We start from the raw sequence: 17,694 nt of genomic DNA on the forward strand, positions 1-17,694 counted from the left end.
GCCACCATAATAGGATTACTCTTTTAAACCCTGAATGATTCCAGCTTCAGAGAAGCGTTTTTGAAATCAGATTTTTGGATTCCCACGGCTTTTGATTATTTTGGGAAGCTGGAGAGCGATGGTGCGATTCCTCGAGCTAATTACGGCGAGGCACACGCAGCGCGGGCTCCGGGCTGCAAGGAGCAGGGCTTTGGCTTTCCCAGGCACTTCTGCAACCAAAGAAAGCCCTCTGCTGTCAGAGGGGGCAGGACCTCCAGGGGTGACCCTTTCCATGGAGCCCAGGGGCTCCCACAGCAACGGGAATTCCTGGTGAAGCTCTGCTGGTTCCCGGTTTGGCTTCCAGCGGTCTGGCTCGTGTCTGAAACCAGCTCCCTCCTCCAGCACTCCTAAAACATTCAGTGACACAGAGTATTTAAAGGTGGCAATTGCTCCTCTGAACCTGTCCCCGTGGAAGTGCCTCTCCAGGTAGGATATCCAATCCATCCACCCCTGAATTCCCTTTGTTGAGGCCTCGCACTTCACGCTGCTGCCAATTCTCTGCTCCTCTCACTCGCTAAAATAACACATTGCAGTTGCCTCTTAAATTAGACTCAAGCTTAACCCTCTGGCAAAGTTCATGAAACCTGTTCCCTGTGAGGGTGAACTGAACATGCTTCTTAATTTGGGAAATGCCACAGGTCTGTCAGCTGGCTTTTTCATGGCAGTTCATAGGATCATGGACTGGCTTGGCTTGGAAGGGACCTTAAAGATCATCTAGGGGGCTTGGTTTTCCTGAGATGGTTTGCTAGGGCTCCAGACTTCCTTTACTGTAGGCAAAACCCTGTCTCCAAGAAGGGCTTTCCCCTTCAGGATGTGTTAGTCATTCCCTATTTATTGCTGTGTTTTCCTGTGCACTTTTATTACATAGAAGGATGGGAGGTATGAAGGAATAAATTCCTAAGACAATTAATCAACAGGTGGCCAGTGGAGAAGGCAGCCAAAATGTGATGGAATTATCTGTGGGCAAAAGAGTCATTTCAAGTGGGTGCTAAGCTCTGTAATTGGAGGTGCAGGAGTGCAACTCTTAATGTTGGAAGGAAACCAGAAAATGGATGTACTTAAGGTTGGGCACCTAGGAAAGCAGTTTTACTGCACATTACCAAATTTTATAATGCCTTCCTTGGGTCACTGTTAAGTGTCCAGAATTATTCTTCTTTAATGTGTCAAATAAAAACCTGTTTAATGTGCCAGTATTAAACAGGTCCACAGGAAAGGCGGGTCTGCAAAGGACATTTCTGCTTTAGCACCCAAGACTTTGTCAAACAATGTTTTGTGGAAGACGTAGGAAAAGCGTCCTTCTTTTAAGGGTTTCCCTATAAATGAGCATTCTAATTTCAAAAATCACCTTCAGGTTTGTGTCCTGAGCTCATTCATAGGCTTGCCCTGCACAATTCACCTTGTCACCTGATTAGTGGTTGGCTCTGCTACGCGAACGTGCCAGGCCTTAAGGGAGAGCACTTGGGGTTTATGAAAATATGGAGCTATTTGGGGGAAAAAAAAGAAATCTGCAGCACTACAGAAGTGGTGATTTAGGATCTGCACTAAAACCTTCAGCTGCTGAGCAGGCCGTAAAAATTCTCCCTTGTACAGATGTTTTCCCTGCGAGATGTCCACCAGTATAAAACACCCCTGTCAAAATTTTGTCTCTCAGCTTGTCCCACGTGGGAGGGGAGAAAAAAAAAATTGCTTGTCATGGAATGGGCTTTGGAAAGACCCTGACAACGTGGTCGGTGTGAAAGCACCGACACAAAACCTTCCTCGAGCCACCCAGGGAAGCCCCGAAATGCGGCTTCTTCCGCCACGTTTTCTAACATGGAGGGAAAGAAAAGAAGGGGCTTCCTGGGGGGGTGTGTGTGTCTGACCTTTGGAAAAATGGGGTTTGGTGTTGTGCTGAGGTGCCTGTCTGCTCCCATTGTCCTGGCTGCTTTGGATTGCCTCCCTGTACAGTCCTGAGCTTTTCCCCTCAGGTATCGGATCAGATCTTTTAAGAAGATTGTAGGGAATTAGGTCCCCGGGCTCAGCTCTCTCCTTTTCCAGGCAGCTGACAAATTGGAGTGTGTTCTGGGTGGCAGCCACTGGAAAGGGCTGAAGTCTGCAGAGGGTGAACCAGGATCCATAAAAATGTTCCTCCTGCTTAGGATGACAATTTATAATTGAACTGCAGCTCCCAACTTAATGAGGGCAGATTTCCACGTGGTGCCATCCCGCTCTGCCTTGCTTTACAAATGGGTTCTGGGCACTGGGAACAGTGGGAAAAAGTGTGGGAATAATGCAGGAAAGCTGGGGACATCAAAGAGATCCTCAACACACTCCTAGAATGTGTCTTAATTAACTAGGCTATTTAAAAGTAATTAAAGCCAGTATGGTTTAGGAAATGAAAGATGATGCTCACTAGGGAGATTTGCGTTTTTCCTCTCTGCAAGCTGGGAGCAGAAGTTAGTCAAGGAAGAAATTCAGTTGGGATTGAGATTTACAGGTAAATTAATAGAAGTAGCCCCAAGGAGGGCGGGTAAGTAGGAAAAAAATGGAGGGGAAGCAGGCAAGGAAGATGGCCTTGTGGGAAGGGAGAAAACAAGAATATCTAAGGCAGAAAACTTTCTCCTAAAATAAAAAGGTACCTGAAAGGTGATTTTTGCCTTTTTTTTTCTTTTTAAATCAGATTGCTTTATGAAATTTTAAACGCTCCACGTTGCAGAACAATTTCTCTTTGCTTACTCGGTGTGATTACACAAAGCTCTGCAGGAAGATGTGCTGCGGCTACAATGTCATTAAATAACATTTTCTGTGGGTGGGTTCATTCTCTCCTTCCCGAGCATGTTTAATTGTCAGCGATGCTGATGGGAATTGTGTGCCTTTGGAGGGCGTGCAGATTAATACGGGGATGATTCCCCGGCCAAGGCAAACACGGGGAAACACACACAGGGAAAAAATGAGAGAAAAACTCTGCAAATAAATATCTGCCTCAGAGCAAGCGCTGTGAAAACTCATCCCCTTGTATATCCAGCTCTTTCTTGGATCTGCTATGAGGGGAAGTTAAATTACCCAACAGGGAATGTGTGTTGCAGATGAGTTCTGCAAGACGGCGGAGTTAGAGAAGCAGCGAGCACAAAATCAATCGAGTGGCAGGCAATTATCTCCCAAATTATAAACCGCATTTTTCAACCCCCCTAGCAGTTTATGGAATTGCAGCTTAGATGGAGCAATCCCACTCCACCCACTGCTGACCTTCCCCTGGCTGAAAATAACCTCTGACAAAAAGCCCGAGGTGATTCCAACTCCCAGCTCATCAGAGTTGACCTTCTGAGGTGGAAGCAGATTTGTGTATTAACATGTCCCATTCCCATTCCCAAAGAAATACAGGAGCACTGTAAAGCTGGCCTGTGTTTGGTTAGGCTTGGCTGCAGCAGGACAAACAGCTTTGTAAACCCAAAGTGGTGTTTATTTGGATGTTTGGGATGTTTTTCTCCCCACCCAGCAGCTGCAGCTGACCGAAATGCAAACACCAATCTGCTTTCCCTTGGGAAGCCTTTAATTCTTCATGAGCGGAAATGGGAGTGTAAATTATATGCAGAATTCATTTCTGCAACTCTATAAATCAGTTTCTAACTGGAATTTGGATCTTTACATGCCTGACAAAGTGGTTCTCTCCTCTCCTCTTGCAAACTGCACGTGGAAAAAGCCCTTTTCACAAACAGCTCAGCTCAGAAGTTTATTTAGTGCTTTCAGGTTTCCAGGTTCTGGGAGGGAATAATCTGGTTCTAGGAGGGGAGAATGCAAACCTTTATGAATTTTATAGAAATAGTAAATTTTTGACAGAACTCTGCTATCGTTTCACTAAATAAGACTCAGGCAGGAAACTCAGCTGAGCCTGGAAAGGTTTCTGGTTCAGGCCAAAACCTTTCAGGTTCAGCTGCAATTTCCACATGGCTTCCTTTGCCACCCAGGGAATATGAAGGGAATACAAGAGGTGGCCAAGAAAAGACAGGGATCTGTGAGTGACAGGAAAACAACCTGGCTGTCTTCTTTTTATTCTTTTATTTTTTTTTTTTCAGTAATCACTTCATTTAGCTCTATAAAGGCACTCGGGGTCCAAAGGAGCAGTGATGTGAATATCTGAGGGCTTTTAAAAGACATGATAGAAGGCTGGTTAATTTTTAGTTGCTAAGGACCAACAAGTAGTTTTTATCTTTTTTTTTTTTTTTTTTTTTACAAAGAGATTTAAAGTCCTGAAATACTTTGAATATTTCACTTACCGTGTCTCCCTTGTCTGCAAGGACCAAGCAGATCTGGGGGAAAAAAAAAAAAGCCAAAACTGGTGTTCAGATTGCTGTAGTGTCACTTGTAATTTGTGTGATGATAAAAGATCTAGAGAGGCATAATTTGCTATTCTGTAAGGTTTGTACTAAGAATCCTCGACTCTGAGATGATTTAACCTCACCCTGACATAGATCTGTAAAACAAATGAATATTTTATAATAAAAAGTAGAAGCATTATGAGATTTTTGGAGGAGGGGTAATTCTGAGTGCAGGGTTTGGGCGATTTGCATCAGCTGAAATCAGAGCCTCTTAAAGTTCCTCGAACAGAGCAAGGGGAAATCATTATTAATTATTATTAATTAGAGCAAGAGCTTGCATGGGGCTGCCTGTGTGTCCCCCACCTCCCCCTGGGTGCAGGGAGGCAGAACTTTGGGAAGGTGGGCCCAGAAATGCACGTTGTGCAGCATAACAAATATTGGAGTGTCAGACTTGCCTTGAATTCGTGTTGCCTGCCTGGAGAAGGAGGAGGAGAAGGAAGAGGAGGAGGAGGAGGAGGAGGAGAAGGAAGAGAAGTTGAGTGGCACTCCCCGTGCTGGCGTAAATCCCACGTTGCTGTGTCGCCTTGAGGAGGTGCTGAGGCGGGAGAAGCTGAGACGGGGCGCTCGAAATCCGTGGCAGAGGTTGCTGAAGAGCAGATTTGGGCTCAGAAAACGGGAAAGGGGATTTAAGGAAAGAAGCAAAGCGCTCTGTAATACACCCTCAGAAGTGTTTATTCTGCGGCAGTGAGAAGAACCGGCAATCAGGTGTGTGCACGTCAATTATTCAAAACCATTCCAACAAATACAGCCTTTGACCTCCCCCCCCACCACCACCACCCCCCCAACAAAAATACTTTGAGGAATCAAAATTTATTTTGATTCCCTTTGCTTCAACACCAAGTACTCGTTCAGCTGGACTTGCTGTTGTCACGTAGGAGGGGCAAGAAAAATTTTTAAAAAAAAGAGCTTGGGCAAGACAGTGAAGTGTTTCCTTCAGCTCTATCAACAGGATGTCTCTTGTTTTGACATACTACAGAAATGATCATAAGTCTTATAAAAGTTATCCAGTCACTGGAGCACTGAACACTTCAGAATCTGTGTTGCTTGCAAATCCTTATTTTTTTGGTAGCTTTTCTGGAAAGGAGAGGGATGGAGGAGTCGAATCCATAGGCAGGTCCACACCTTTGCAGTCACGCTAAAAGGATGAACTGGAAGGACAAAAAGAGACAATAAGGACAATGTGAGAGATGTTGTCTGGTGGAAATTCCTGTCCCATGAACATACACTCAGGTAAAAGAAAAAGCAAAATGGATCTTACTTAACTATAATAAAATTGGACACTCGGCCACTGCTGAGTTCTGTACCTGTGTTGGACCCGTTTTACACGGCTGTCACGTGCTCACACACCTTTCATAAGCATCAATTTTAACTCATTATAAACAAAATTAGCTACTGGTGGAGACTAAGTGGCTGGTTTGGACTTGATGTCTCACCCTAGGGTGGCCCAGTTGAGGGGAAACGAACACCCCGCATCCAATTTATTCTTGGCTGACCATTCAGGGGCTGCATGTTCCCCCATTTCACTGGCTCAAACTTTAGCAGGAATGGGAAGGGAAAGGAGGAGAGGGAAGAGGAGAAAACACTCAGCTCCTGCTTTTGTATTGAGGGCACATCCTGCTGCCTCATTATCACATCAGAGAGCCTGGACCCAGCAGCGCTTTCACTGTGCCATGTTTCCCTCCCTCCAGAGTTTATAATTCCACCTGTCTGAGGGGACACTCAGCAGCCTGATCCCCTATCAGAGAGGAAATTTGTTTTATTAGAAACCATCCACGAGCAGTTAATCCCACAACTTTATTTCAGACCTTGAGAGGTCAGTGCATAATTTAGGAGGGTCTGGGTTCCGTTCTGATTGCTCCGCTCTCAAAGACAACCTCAGTTAGGGGAGTTGGGTTTTCCAAGCGCTGAGGTCCTGCTTTAACCATCAAATATGCTGCCACGGGCCCTGATGTCTGTGTCTGGCCAGTAGGGTCAGATCCTCAGTGTGGCAAAGCTCCTGGAATCCATATTTCCAGGGGAATGGGAGCAAACCGCAGCTGCAGCCCTCCGGTGTGTAAAACCCAGCAGCCTGCACCATGTGAAGGATGGGAATCCTGTGCCTTGTAAACAGGAAAGAAGGACCAGCACTGTCTTTCCCAGCTACAACCCCCTTGCCATGAATAAATGTTTCATTTTTTATTGGGTTTTGTGTTGCTGGTCTTTAAGAATCCCGACAATTACGTGGTCAGGGATGTGAAAGGCATGAAAGAAATGGAGATCATTTACGGGTAGTTCACAAAGGCTCCTCTATCCTAGGCCGGTCCAGGGACATTCCATGCTGATGGGTCCCATTACAAGTGGAAGGAATGAAACTTTGAACTGCTGTTGTTTCATCTTTATGACACATAATGGAATCAATTCAAATGTCAGTTTTCAACGGGACACGAGATCTCTGGGAAATGCGATGCCCGTTCAAACTGGGAAAAGTAACAGTGGGGTATGAAAATATCTGGTGTGTTTTAAGGACATGATGCTGTCACAGAGCTGAGGGCTGGGAGAGACAGGCTTCTCTCCTTTTCAAATGAAAAGCTAAGAATGAGAACTAATTTTTTTAGATTTTTATGGTATTGGTCTCATGTCCTCAAAAAACTCCTGAAACCAATGTCATGTTTATTTAGCTTTTAATCAGGAAGCTGGGAAGTCCTCTTTTAATTAATGATGAGCCAATTCTAATGCATTTTAACAGCTAAAATTCTACCAAAGGGTTGATTTAGATCTTCTTCACTGAGCAAGCCTTCCTTACCCAAAGCTCTCATCACACTAAGTGATCTTTGGCATTATCAGTGTTAAAAGATAAGGGATTTGTGTGGTACATACAAAGTGTGTAAATGACTCCTCTGGCCAAAAATCCCACATAAAGTTCCTTTTGTTTGGCATTTATTTTGCCCTAGCTCGTTTTGTAGAGTCCTCCTGGTCAAAATATGAGAACAGTTCTGTCTCCTAAGCTGGGAGGTAAGGATCAGATCCACGGGGAGAGGAACTCATAAGGCCTCTGCAGCACCTGAAATTATTTGTGCCTAATAAGAAAGACAGAGGAGTTTGAAAATGAAAACCCGCTGCATTTTGGGCTGCATAAAGAATGTATAGCAAAGTTTTGCCAGGTTTTTCTTTCCTGAGGAAAAGTGTTACAAGGCTAAAATGCCCAAAGGGTCTTTGCTCCCTCAGCTTAAATTTCCCAGTGAGTCTCTGCCCAGCCTCGCTGACCTTGGCCCTGCATGTCTGACTCCCAAGCACAGTTCATATAATGGTTTTGGTAAACCACCCTGTCATTTCTCTATGGGCACAAAAAGCAGATAAAGCTAAGGGTGTGTCTGATCTAGATGCACAGGAGGTAGATACCGAGGCATTAAAATATATACATCATGCATGTATATGTGCTATATACTGGCTGTGTTTGTCCTTTCAACTCCATAACAGCCCACGGAGAGAATTTTGCTTCAACAGACTGTAGTTTGGGTTCAAACCCTTAAAAAATGTTATTAGAGTTATTTTTCTGTGACAGTTTACAGACCAGGACCCTAAACGACTCACCCCATCCCTGAAGGCTTCAGAGCATAAACACTGCTCCCCAGAGAGAGGCAAAATGGCTGATATTGGGTTATGGGCAGGGCACTGCTTGCATGGCCTGCTCGGAGTTTAAAAGGAGTGGAAAACAAATGTGGGAAAAGCCCAGGGGATGACCAACCTCAGGGTCCAGAGAGAGATGTTCCCATCCTTTGCTCGTGTCCTGACAGACTGCAATTTGTCCTACACACAGTTTCTGGTACTTCCTGGTGGAGAGAGGAACTGGGCTGTGCCCGAATCCCGGCCTGGAGAAGGGGTAATGCCACGGAGCTCCGGGTTATTTCCTGGAAGCTGACGGAAGGGGTCGATGCTGCGAGCTGTCAGCACGTGCATATGAACGGTTGTCGGGTCTGGGGGGGTTATTTTTATTTTTTTTTCAATCATTCTTCGGTGAATTGTTGTTTTATTTCTGCTGGGAAGAGCGTTGTCCATGAGGTCCGGCGCTGACGATCACGAGTGAGTCGGAGAAGCGGGGGTTTGGCGGTGAAGGGAATGGTCCTGCTCTCGGGGTGCCCCTGGGTGCTACCTGACCTTCTGCAGCTCCTGTCGCAGCCAGGAGGGCAGGGGCTGCCCCAGCCTGTGCAGCAGCTTGGACAGCTCCACGTTGTGGTCTCTGTAGTAGCTCGACAGAAACGCTCGAGACTGGAGGAGGGCGGGGGAAAAAAAAAACACAGCAAGGGTTAGAGAAAGAAACATTTCAGCCCCTGCTTCCTGCATCCCTGCACTGCATCCTCCTCTTACAGGAGGCAGCTCATCCCCTGCTCCTGATCTTTTACAGTGGAAATATAACAAATAAATAAAATAAAAATAAATCAGCGTGTCTCTATTTTGGGAGCCAAACGCAGGCTCTGTGTTAAAAGTTGTAAATCTCTGGGAAGCCCTTACCTCTTGGTCCATTGGTGGGTATTTCCGACCTTTGCTTTTTCCCAGGCACTTTGTTTTCCCTCCTTCCAGTAACTGGCACCAGAAGCCTTTCTGAGGGTCAAACCTGTAGAGGATTATATATTTTAGAAGACCTCACCACAGAAGAATCTCTCAGCTGCTAAGACATCAGTGTTAGCCCACAAATATCGCTGCACACCTCTGTCTAGATGAGTGGAATTCTGAGGACAGAGTGGGAAACAGCTTTCCTCTCTTGTGAAAACTCTGGGGATCCATTTTTTTCCTGCAAATTTGCCTTTGGAAGTGGCTCAAAGCAGGGAGTTTTTTCACACTGTGATTTACCTACTATGAGTAGATTTTTATTCTGCTTGTCAGCACACAGGGTACAAGTTTGAAGGGTTGATCTGCAGGTCTCCTGAATGAATTACTGGTTGGGTGTTCAGCCTCACCTGGGCAGTTGCTGTTCCCTATCACTAGATCCAAATACCATTTTCATTCCAGAGATGGCATTGAGCATAAACACTCTCTCAGCAGCCTTATCTGAAATACACCATTTGATTGTGATGTCTGAAATCCAGAGACAGAGGAATTTTAGATTAAGGCTCTAAAGCACTCACCCACTAAGGAACGAGCAGCACGTGGCGTTAAGTTTGGAATTCACTGCCGTGGGACTTGCAGCACTGCATAAAACACTGGAATGCTCTGCATTCCTGCTGTTCAGCAGATGTTTGAAAAGCATGAAGTGTAATTGGCTGGCACACAGAGGTAATTAGTTACAGAGCACCTTCTTGCCCTGGCTCTGTCTGTGCCACACGAGCGCACCCACAATTCGCCGCTGTGCAGAACTGAACTTATTTCAGCAGAAGGGTGAACCTTCATCATGGTTTTTTTCCTTTCCTAGCCTATTACTGCAGGCCTGACCTTTGTTTCCGAAATTGTCTCGGTGGCTGTATCAATTAAAAACAAATAAATCATTGATTAAATGGGTATATTGATGAGGGATTCATTTCTGCTGTGGCCTTTCCCATCTGCTCGTTCCTGGTGAAGTGCTTTGCTGCCTTGCACTAATTTCCCAAGAGGAGCAGCAACACAGTGTGCTGGGTAAAAGGAAAACTGCAAAACTATGCCCCAAACCGTATTTCTGCCCCAGAAGAAGCATACTGAACATTATGAAGAGGATGTGCAAATTTGGGGAGGGGAAAAGAGGGCGAGACAGCTCAGGCTGAATTCAACCCGCTGTGTTCGGGTCTCACAAAACTCTCGGGTCTTCTGTAAACATAATTGGGCACAGTGGAAGTATTTATTTAAAAATAGTGATAGCCCTGAGGCTAAGGTTACAAGGGAGCTTTTTAAAGCAGTCAGCAGAAACCTTCCCAGGCCTGGTTACCTTCTCTTCCTGCAGAGTAAGCCCGTGGGAGAGGCAGGATTTGGGGATGGGCAGGTGCAGAGGTGAGCAATGCCCCTGCGAGGAGCTTCCTCTTAGCCTGACAAAATGTAGCAGCACTCCAAGGGAGATTTCCTTAAGCACACTCCTCTAATCCTGTATTTTCCTCCAGCCCTGCCTCTGTGTGCCCCCTGCTCTCCTTCCACGGCTCTGGTAGCACCTCCCCTCTGCCTGAGCTGGTTTCACCCTCCTCTGAGCCTTTCCCCTCATTACTCAGGGTGATGGACTTGTTGCTCGCTGGTGTTGCAGGACTGGGTCCTCGGGCTGCTTCCTGACAACTTTAAAGATGTGTGGTGTGCACTTGTTAGGCAGTAATGACTAGGAACAATCCTGTGCAATCTTTTTCACTTTGACAAGTCCTGCCATAAAGCGACTCCAGGGTTTAAGGCATTTTTCTCTTCCATCCCAAACCCGTGCGTGCTTCCGCGGCACATTTGCATTCTTGATGCCTCGAAACAGGGAGTGCATAATTTTATAGATCTGTTTACAATCCATTTTTTCCTGTCCAAACCAGCAGGAGAGGCCAAATTTTTCCCCGCTGTGTGACTCCACTGACTTTAATTTAGTTCCAGAAAGGAAGATCTATGTCTGTGGGTGTGTATTTTAAAAACCTAGCAGAAGGCACTGCAGATGTGCAGCAGCAGTTGTTCAAACATCAGTAGCTCAGCTCTGAACTCAAACTCCTCCTCTCTTTCATCCTCTTCGGAAGCCAGTGACTTAAAAAATTACATTCTGAAATCCAAATTTTTTCCCCTCTGGAGAAAGCTTTTGGCAGAGCAACTCTCTTAAGCGCCGAACTCTCCCTCTGTGCCTGCGACATAAATAGCACTGAACGGTGATTGTGAGCGGAGAGGAGCGGTGTGGGGCAGCTGGAAAAGTCCAAAGGCCTGCTTTTCCCACAGTGCTCCTGCTACCTGCCTGCAGGGAAGGCAAGTGGAGGCTTTTCTGCTGCCCACCCCACGTGCAGGCTCGTGCTCTCTGCTGGCACAGCGACTCGGAGAGGCCTCCGCTGCCGTGCCAGGCTTCCCAGCCCACGGATGGCCCAGGCCTCGGGCTGTGGGGAGACTCCATGCTAAAGCTTCTTATGATTTTCTGCTGGATTAAGAGGGGAGAGGGAAATTCAGCCCACTCCCACCCCTGCAGGAGTCTCAGCCCCACGTGAAAATGGGATCAGGGAGTGAGAGCTTCTAAGCCAGCCTCTGCCATTGGGGCTCCTGTCTGAACAGGATAAAAACATGAGCTTTGTAAAATTATCCTTGTCATAATGTGTTGGTTATTTGTAACTCATAATCCAGGGATCTGGGTGGGAGGGGATGTTCCCCCTGCTCCCATGGGGCAGGTAAAAAAGGGAGTAGACTCACGTTAGGGCTTCGGAGTAATTGTAATGAGGAGAGACTCCAAGGAACTTCTGCACTTCATCCATCACAGTGGCTGGGTCACTCCTCAGCTGCTGTCCATCAATAATGAGCAACTGCAGGGGTAAATGGGGCAGATTTTTAGAAACAGGACTAAAGCTTCACAAAATAATGGCATTGTTTCCCTCCTGTGACAACCTGGGTTTAAGTTAGCACGTGACTTTGGACAGTGCTAACAACATTCATATGGATGGACTTCTCTTTAGGTATGCTTTTTATTTTATTGGCTTGAATTTTTATAAGTGGGCACCTTTGTAACTCTGTGTGTGCCTCTTGTTCAAATGCAAGAGTTAAACCTCCCAAGCCACACCTGAGTCTCAGAGAATTCTGAGAAAAAGAGATAAGGAAAGAATGTAAAATATTATTGAGGCTTATGATGTGTCTGTGGAAGATCTGGCACGGAATATGAAAAACAACAAAAGGTCATATATATATATTGTAGAATTAAATGCTCAGAACAACATAATTACATGTTCAAAAGTGATATGGTGGCAATTTATTTGGAACTTCCCACCAGCCTATCAACCATAAAGGCTTGCAAAACTGTTGGCAGTGGGGTGGGATTTTTGGTTTTTAATTAAAGATTACTGCGATGTAAAGGTGCATTGACCCCCATAAGCAAACAGTAAGACAATATGCCCGCAGACTGCTGGAATACCAAGCAGCAATGCTGATAACTATTCTGGGCAGGCTTGTTTTGTATTTATTGTGAGGACTTATTATGAATTATTAAGTTTTTGAGTGCCCAGGCGGGGGGAATGCACGTTCCTGAGTGCCCATTAGCAGGCACTGGGAGTGCACTCCGTGTGTGCACCTGATCAGCAACGGGAGCATTTTGTCGTGTGTCTTGTAAAATTAATCACCACAACTGTGAAACACAAGTGGTTTGACAAGAAATGTGTCGCCGTGCCCCCTGAATGTTTAATGAGAGGGTGTAGTAGGCAGACACACGGACTGACATATGACCATGTCCGTGGAGAAAGAGTGCCCACGTCTGCATTTTGTGGCACTAAAAGGTTTGCCTTAGGTTATTTTATTGCTGTTATTAGTTTAGCAATTTTCTTTAGGTCTCCGTGTTTAGGCAAATTTTTCATGGGAAAGATTACAAAAAGACAGCACAATAAAATACCTGAAGGGAGATGAGGCAAAAGAAGGAAATTTCTGCTGGAACCCCAAGAAAAGCCAATCCCGTACCAGGATCAAAGATTTTTTTTTAATGAAAGGGAGCGAGTGGGAAGCAGGGTGACATTTCTGCTTAGGAAATGCATTGACCAAAGCTTCCTACCGTGCCACAGCTGCTGTTTCTTGGGAGCCAGCAGCCTTGGGAAGCTGGGCTGGTGCCAGAAGGGAACCCCGAGGGCGTTACCTGGGAGGCCGGGTAGTGGGACAGCCACCTCTCGATGTGCACAGCGTACCATCCCGGGGTCAGGCACCTCTTCTGGAGGGCCCTGATCTCCGACGGTGCCCGGGGGCCGGACGTGATCACTTCGTAAAAGTTGAATTTCAGGGCGGCGGGGTCCTCGTGGGAGCGCTGGTGCTGCCGGGAGATATTTGGGGACGCGTCACAGGGATGCTGAAGGTGAAGCCTTAAATCTTTCAAGAGCCACTTGTGCCAGGTAGGAGTGGGGGGCTTCAAGGCAGCAGAACCCCCATTCAGTCAGGGGTTCCCCTGGGAGCCGAGGAGTCAAATCCTGCCAAAGCAGGCACGATTCCTTTACTGCTTTGCACCGACAGTTGTAAAGGTGCAAATGAGAGAGTAACAGGGTGCAAATGAGATGTTAAAAGGGTGCAAACTGCAGCCTCAGGCCGTGTTTTGTTCCTCGCAGAACTTTCTAACCACGAGAAATGGTGTATTTCGTGCTTATTGCAACATTATTAAGTTGTGTCTGTTCTGACGTTGCTTTAGTCTTTCCCGTATCTGTATTTCACGTGGAGGGTTAAAACATGTCTCTAAAAGGAGCTCTTTTAAAGAGTGCAGGTTTTGTTAGGGTAAGGTGTGGGCTCAGTAAAGGGCAAGAAGGAGCATCCTAGAGATTTCACAGGAGAACAGCGGGCTTGCTTTTGTTTCCAAAGGGAAAAGAAGCCAGCCTCTCTAGACACAGCTCTTTTGAACTCCTTGGAAACTTTGGGAGATGCTGTGTGTACACAGCCACGTATTGCTGAGCTCACAGCAGGGAGGGACGAGGTGCCAGATACTCAGCAGCAAGAGCTGTGATTTCCTGGCTGGGCCACTCTCCTCTCCCCCGTGTCCCTCCCTGGGTGAGGAGCCCAGCTTTCCCTCCGGGCGCTGTCAGCTGTGATGGAGACAAAGCTGTTTGTTTACTGCCGGTGGCAGCTCCTTGCCGGGGAGTTCCATCGTGTGTGACACCGGTGTCACAGGTGCCACCTGCCAGAGCTGGCACTCGGCACCCTCCTGCTTCCACAGGCTGCAGATGCTTGGCAAGAAATCCCACTCCTTGCTCAAGGACACGAATCCCCACCAACGCCGACAGTCATCCCCCGCCACCGCCCTCCCCGTACCTGGTACCAGGAATACGCCCGGTCGGACGGGTCGATGAGGATGGTGATGATCTTGGCCTTGGGGATGAGGGAAGCAGCTCTCTTGGGAGCTTCCTCCGAGTGGAAATAGTTGGCACTTTTCTCGAAGAGGAGGTCGGTGGTCACGTTGGAAGGAGTGGGGAAGAAACCCATGTACCTGGGAGGGGAGGAGACCTGTTAGGATCAGCAGCAGCACAAAAGGGCCGTGTCCCTGCGCTTCCCATGTCGTGGCAGGTGAAAAGGTGGGTTTTCAGACATAATCCTGCAGAAGCAAAATTGAATTTCTCCACTCACTGCAGGCTGGAATAAGGGGAATGAATTTTGGCTCTTAGGTGGTGCTGGTAATAGCTAAAGCCACCCCGAAGTCAGGTAATTAGGTCTTTCCTTTGACAGATGGGATTTCTGCTAATAAGTCCGGTGTCAAAGGGATATCTTTCACCAGTCTGGAGTGAGTTCAGTTTTAGCTGCAGGATAAAAAAAATGGGAAAAGCTTCAAAATGTCAACCATTTAATTTTAACATTGCTGAAGTGCTTCATTTTGGAGCTGACAAATCTTTGCTTTTGGACGCTTTCGGAATGTGAGATTTGAATTTTGGCTTCGAATTCTGTTTAAAATTGATTGGATGGATTCTCATGGAGAGATGAATCAAACCTTACTTCATGAAAAGCCACTTTTGAAGGAAAAGGGTGTAACTCAGTGCAGATACAGAGATGCTGTTCAGCATGAAGACAGAAATGATGCCTGAGCTGGCTCTTGTATGAAAAATCTTGGTGTGAAAAATCAGGAAATTGTTACTGCAGTATCTAAACAAAATTAAGGACTTGATTAAATGTCCCATCATAACCAATTAGACTCTCCCTCTGTCTGATAATGCCAAGCATAACAAATTCATCAAGTAATTATGGTGGTGTCATACATGCTTCTGGAATTGTTCCATTGTCATTTTCCATGTATTAATAATGAATTTGTTCTTCTCCTTACCAGTCAATTCCCTTGTGGTAGTTGTTGCCATTGAAGAACTGAACTTCCTCAAAAGTTTTTGGGCTGGGGAGGTTACTGATAATGGAAGGATGCATCAGAAGGAATAAATAAAGGGCTGTTGTTCCTAAGGTAACAAAAAGGGATGCCATTAGAAACAGGAGAAAAAAGCACCTTTAGCTTTATTCATTCCAGAAAGTTTCTGAAAGCTCTGACTGTGGGATGATGCTCTTGGGGCTCCCAGAACTGCACTTTTGTCCTCGGTGTGTTTTTCCTGGGAGCCTGTTCTGAGGAATGAATTGCCTGTCTCAGGGCTATCCATCCTGTGTGCAATAAGCACACTTTAAAATCCCAGGAATGGTTTTTTTTTTTGATGAACGAAGCAATTTTACTGCACAAACAGTTGTCCCTTCCTGTTGGCAGTGAAGGGGTAACTACAGAACTCCACAGGGATCAGGAGAGCACCATCTCCATGGCAGGGAGCTGTCTTCTCTTTACAGGGCACAAACCCACGGGTACAAAACTTGGCTTACAAATTTGTGGCTCCTTACCTGTTTTCTGGGGTCCTATCACCAGGAATTTGGGCAGGTGGTCGCAGGTTTTGTCTCTGGACCAAATGTCCCTGTGCCGTTTGTCGTCACACGGGTTCTGAGGGAGGAAAGGGGTTTGGGTTCATCGCACCACCCTGAATTTTTGCTTGAACAGTCTTTGCAGGATCTAAATGCACAGCATTAGTTACACTGAGGAGTAAAACCCCACAGCGTGTGTCTAATGGTTTTGCATGGCTGAGGGTTAATTTCGGTCATTAGGAGAAAAGAGAAGGAAAAGAGGGGGGGAAAAGAAAGATTAAAACTTTGATTTAATCGAGCTTTTTTAAAACATTGATTTAATCAAGTTTCCATTTGAAGTTAAAAAGGAAACCTCTGAAGGCATTACTTTCTGGGGTGTCAAGATGCTTTTGGTTGCCATGAGGATGCAAAAAGGAAGGACGAAATAGAAACGTGGGATATTATTCATCCCCTTATCTTTCTACCACCTGTGAAGGCAAAATAAAACCCGGTGAACAAAAGATCCCTTTTTACCTGAAGAAATTCTCATTCCAAGAGGCGGATCGCGATGGGAGGAGGGAGAGGATGTGGCATTTACCTGCCAGAGAGGGTCTGTCTGCTCCGGGAAGAGCTGGAAGTACTTGTGGGCCAGCTGGAGCGGGGGCAGCGTCTGCAGGTTGAGGTTGGTGGAGCTCTTGACGAAGCTGGCCAGGTTGGCAAAGGTGTAGAGGCCCAGGCGGTCGTTGCCGTAGTTGGACAGGTGGGTCATGAAGATGCTGATCTGGGAGGCAAGAGGGGGGGGCTTCCAGTCATGGGACTCCTGGCAGCTTTGCCAGACCCTCTCCCCTCCCACCCGAACCCGAAAGAAGAGAGTGGAAAAGTTAAGCTGGTCATGCTTCTCCTCCTCCTCTTTCCGCCCCTGTTCCTCGCCCCTGGGCAGGTGAGGTGCTGGCAGATGGGACCCCTCTGCTCCTTGGATGTGCAGCCAAAGCTTCATTTCAGGGCTGAGGTGGTTAAACTCTGGCTGCAGGGCCTGGTTTCGTAGAATCATAGAATCAGCTGGGTTGGAAGGGACCTCTGAGATCATCCAAGTCCAACCCTTGATCCACTACCACCATGGTTACTGCACCATGGCACTGATGCCACATCCAGTCTCATCTTAAAAACCTCCAGGGACGGAGAATCCACCACTTCCCTGGGCAGCCCATTCCAGTGTCTCATTACCCTCTCTGTAAAGAATTTCTTCCTGATATCTAACCTAAACCTCCCCTGGCACAGCCCAAGACCATGCCCTCTTGTCTTACTGATTTTTGAAAAGAGCAACTGTTGATTAGATTGCCATTACTTAGGTTTATGAAGGTGCCATAAACTGGGTGTTGTTCCTTGGCTGTATTTCTCAGCACGTCAGCCTGGGACAGGAGGGAATGGCAGTGGAATCTGATTCCAGCTGCAGGCAGGGGTTGGGGGGATGAGCCAAGAGTATTTAAGGGTCTGAGGACAGCTGATTCACAGGTAAATGGTTTGATTTGCAGGGAGATATCTGCGTGCAGGTGAGCCCTGGCTTGGATGATGAGGAATGGGAAGTGTGAGCTTATAAAGTAATGTGCAGGCAGAAGGGGAGAGACTGCAGGGGAACATGTGCCCCTTCCTCTTTGGAAAGCTGCAGCAGGAGACACGTCCAGGTCGGTGAGTTGTGCTTTCTTTTCCTCTCTAATGTCCTGGGGGGAGCTGGATGTAGTTTGAGGCAATCCTTGGAATATCAAGGTGTGTGCTGTTGTTGCTGAGGGTAGTTTATGGCTGGAAAACAGGTGGGCTGTCCTGGCACCCTGGTCCTTGAGTTAGAGCTCTGGAAACACTGGTGGAAACACCCAGCTCTGTCTCAGCTGGGTGG

The 17,694-nt window shown here is 46.7% G+C and overlaps 1 protein-coding gene across 7 annotated transcripts in view; it reads right to left on the reverse strand.

Moving 5' to 3' along the window:
* Positions 1-5,048: 5,048 nt before the first annotated feature.
* Positions 5,049-17,694, reverse strand: part of LOC135412645 (bifunctional heparan sulfate N-deacetylase/N-sulfotransferase 4) — a 100,674-nt gene continuing 88,028 nt past the window's right edge. For all 7 annotated transcript variants that reach the window (XM_064651402.1, XM_064651405.1, XM_064651404.1 and 4 more), the window contains 9 exons: positions 16,402-16,584; positions 15,807-15,903; positions 15,259-15,382; positions 14,259-14,433; positions 13,105-13,275; positions 11,685-11,794; positions 8,883-8,985; positions 8,119-8,639; positions 5,049-5,542 (listed from right to left, as the gene is read on the reverse strand). In XM_064651402.1, coding sequence (XP_064507472.1) covers positions 8,520-8,639; positions 8,883-8,985; positions 11,685-11,794; positions 13,105-13,275; positions 14,259-14,433; positions 15,259-15,382; positions 15,807-15,903; positions 16,402-16,584 — 1,083 coding nt within the window. In that variant the 3' untranslated portion in view covers positions 5,049-5,542; positions 8,119-8,519. The remainder of the gene's footprint in view (positions 5,543-8,118; positions 8,640-8,882; positions 8,986-11,684; positions 11,795-13,104; positions 13,276-14,258; positions 14,434-15,258; positions 15,383-15,806; positions 15,904-16,401; positions 16,585-17,694) is intronic.

This window comes from Pseudopipra pipra, chromosome 4, assembly GCF_036250125.1.
Source record: "Pseudopipra pipra isolate bDixPip1 chromosome 4, bDixPip1.hap1, whole genome shotgun sequence".
In the NCBI taxonomy this organism is placed as follows: Eukaryota; Metazoa; Chordata; class Aves; order Passeriformes; family Pipridae; genus Pseudopipra; species Pseudopipra pipra.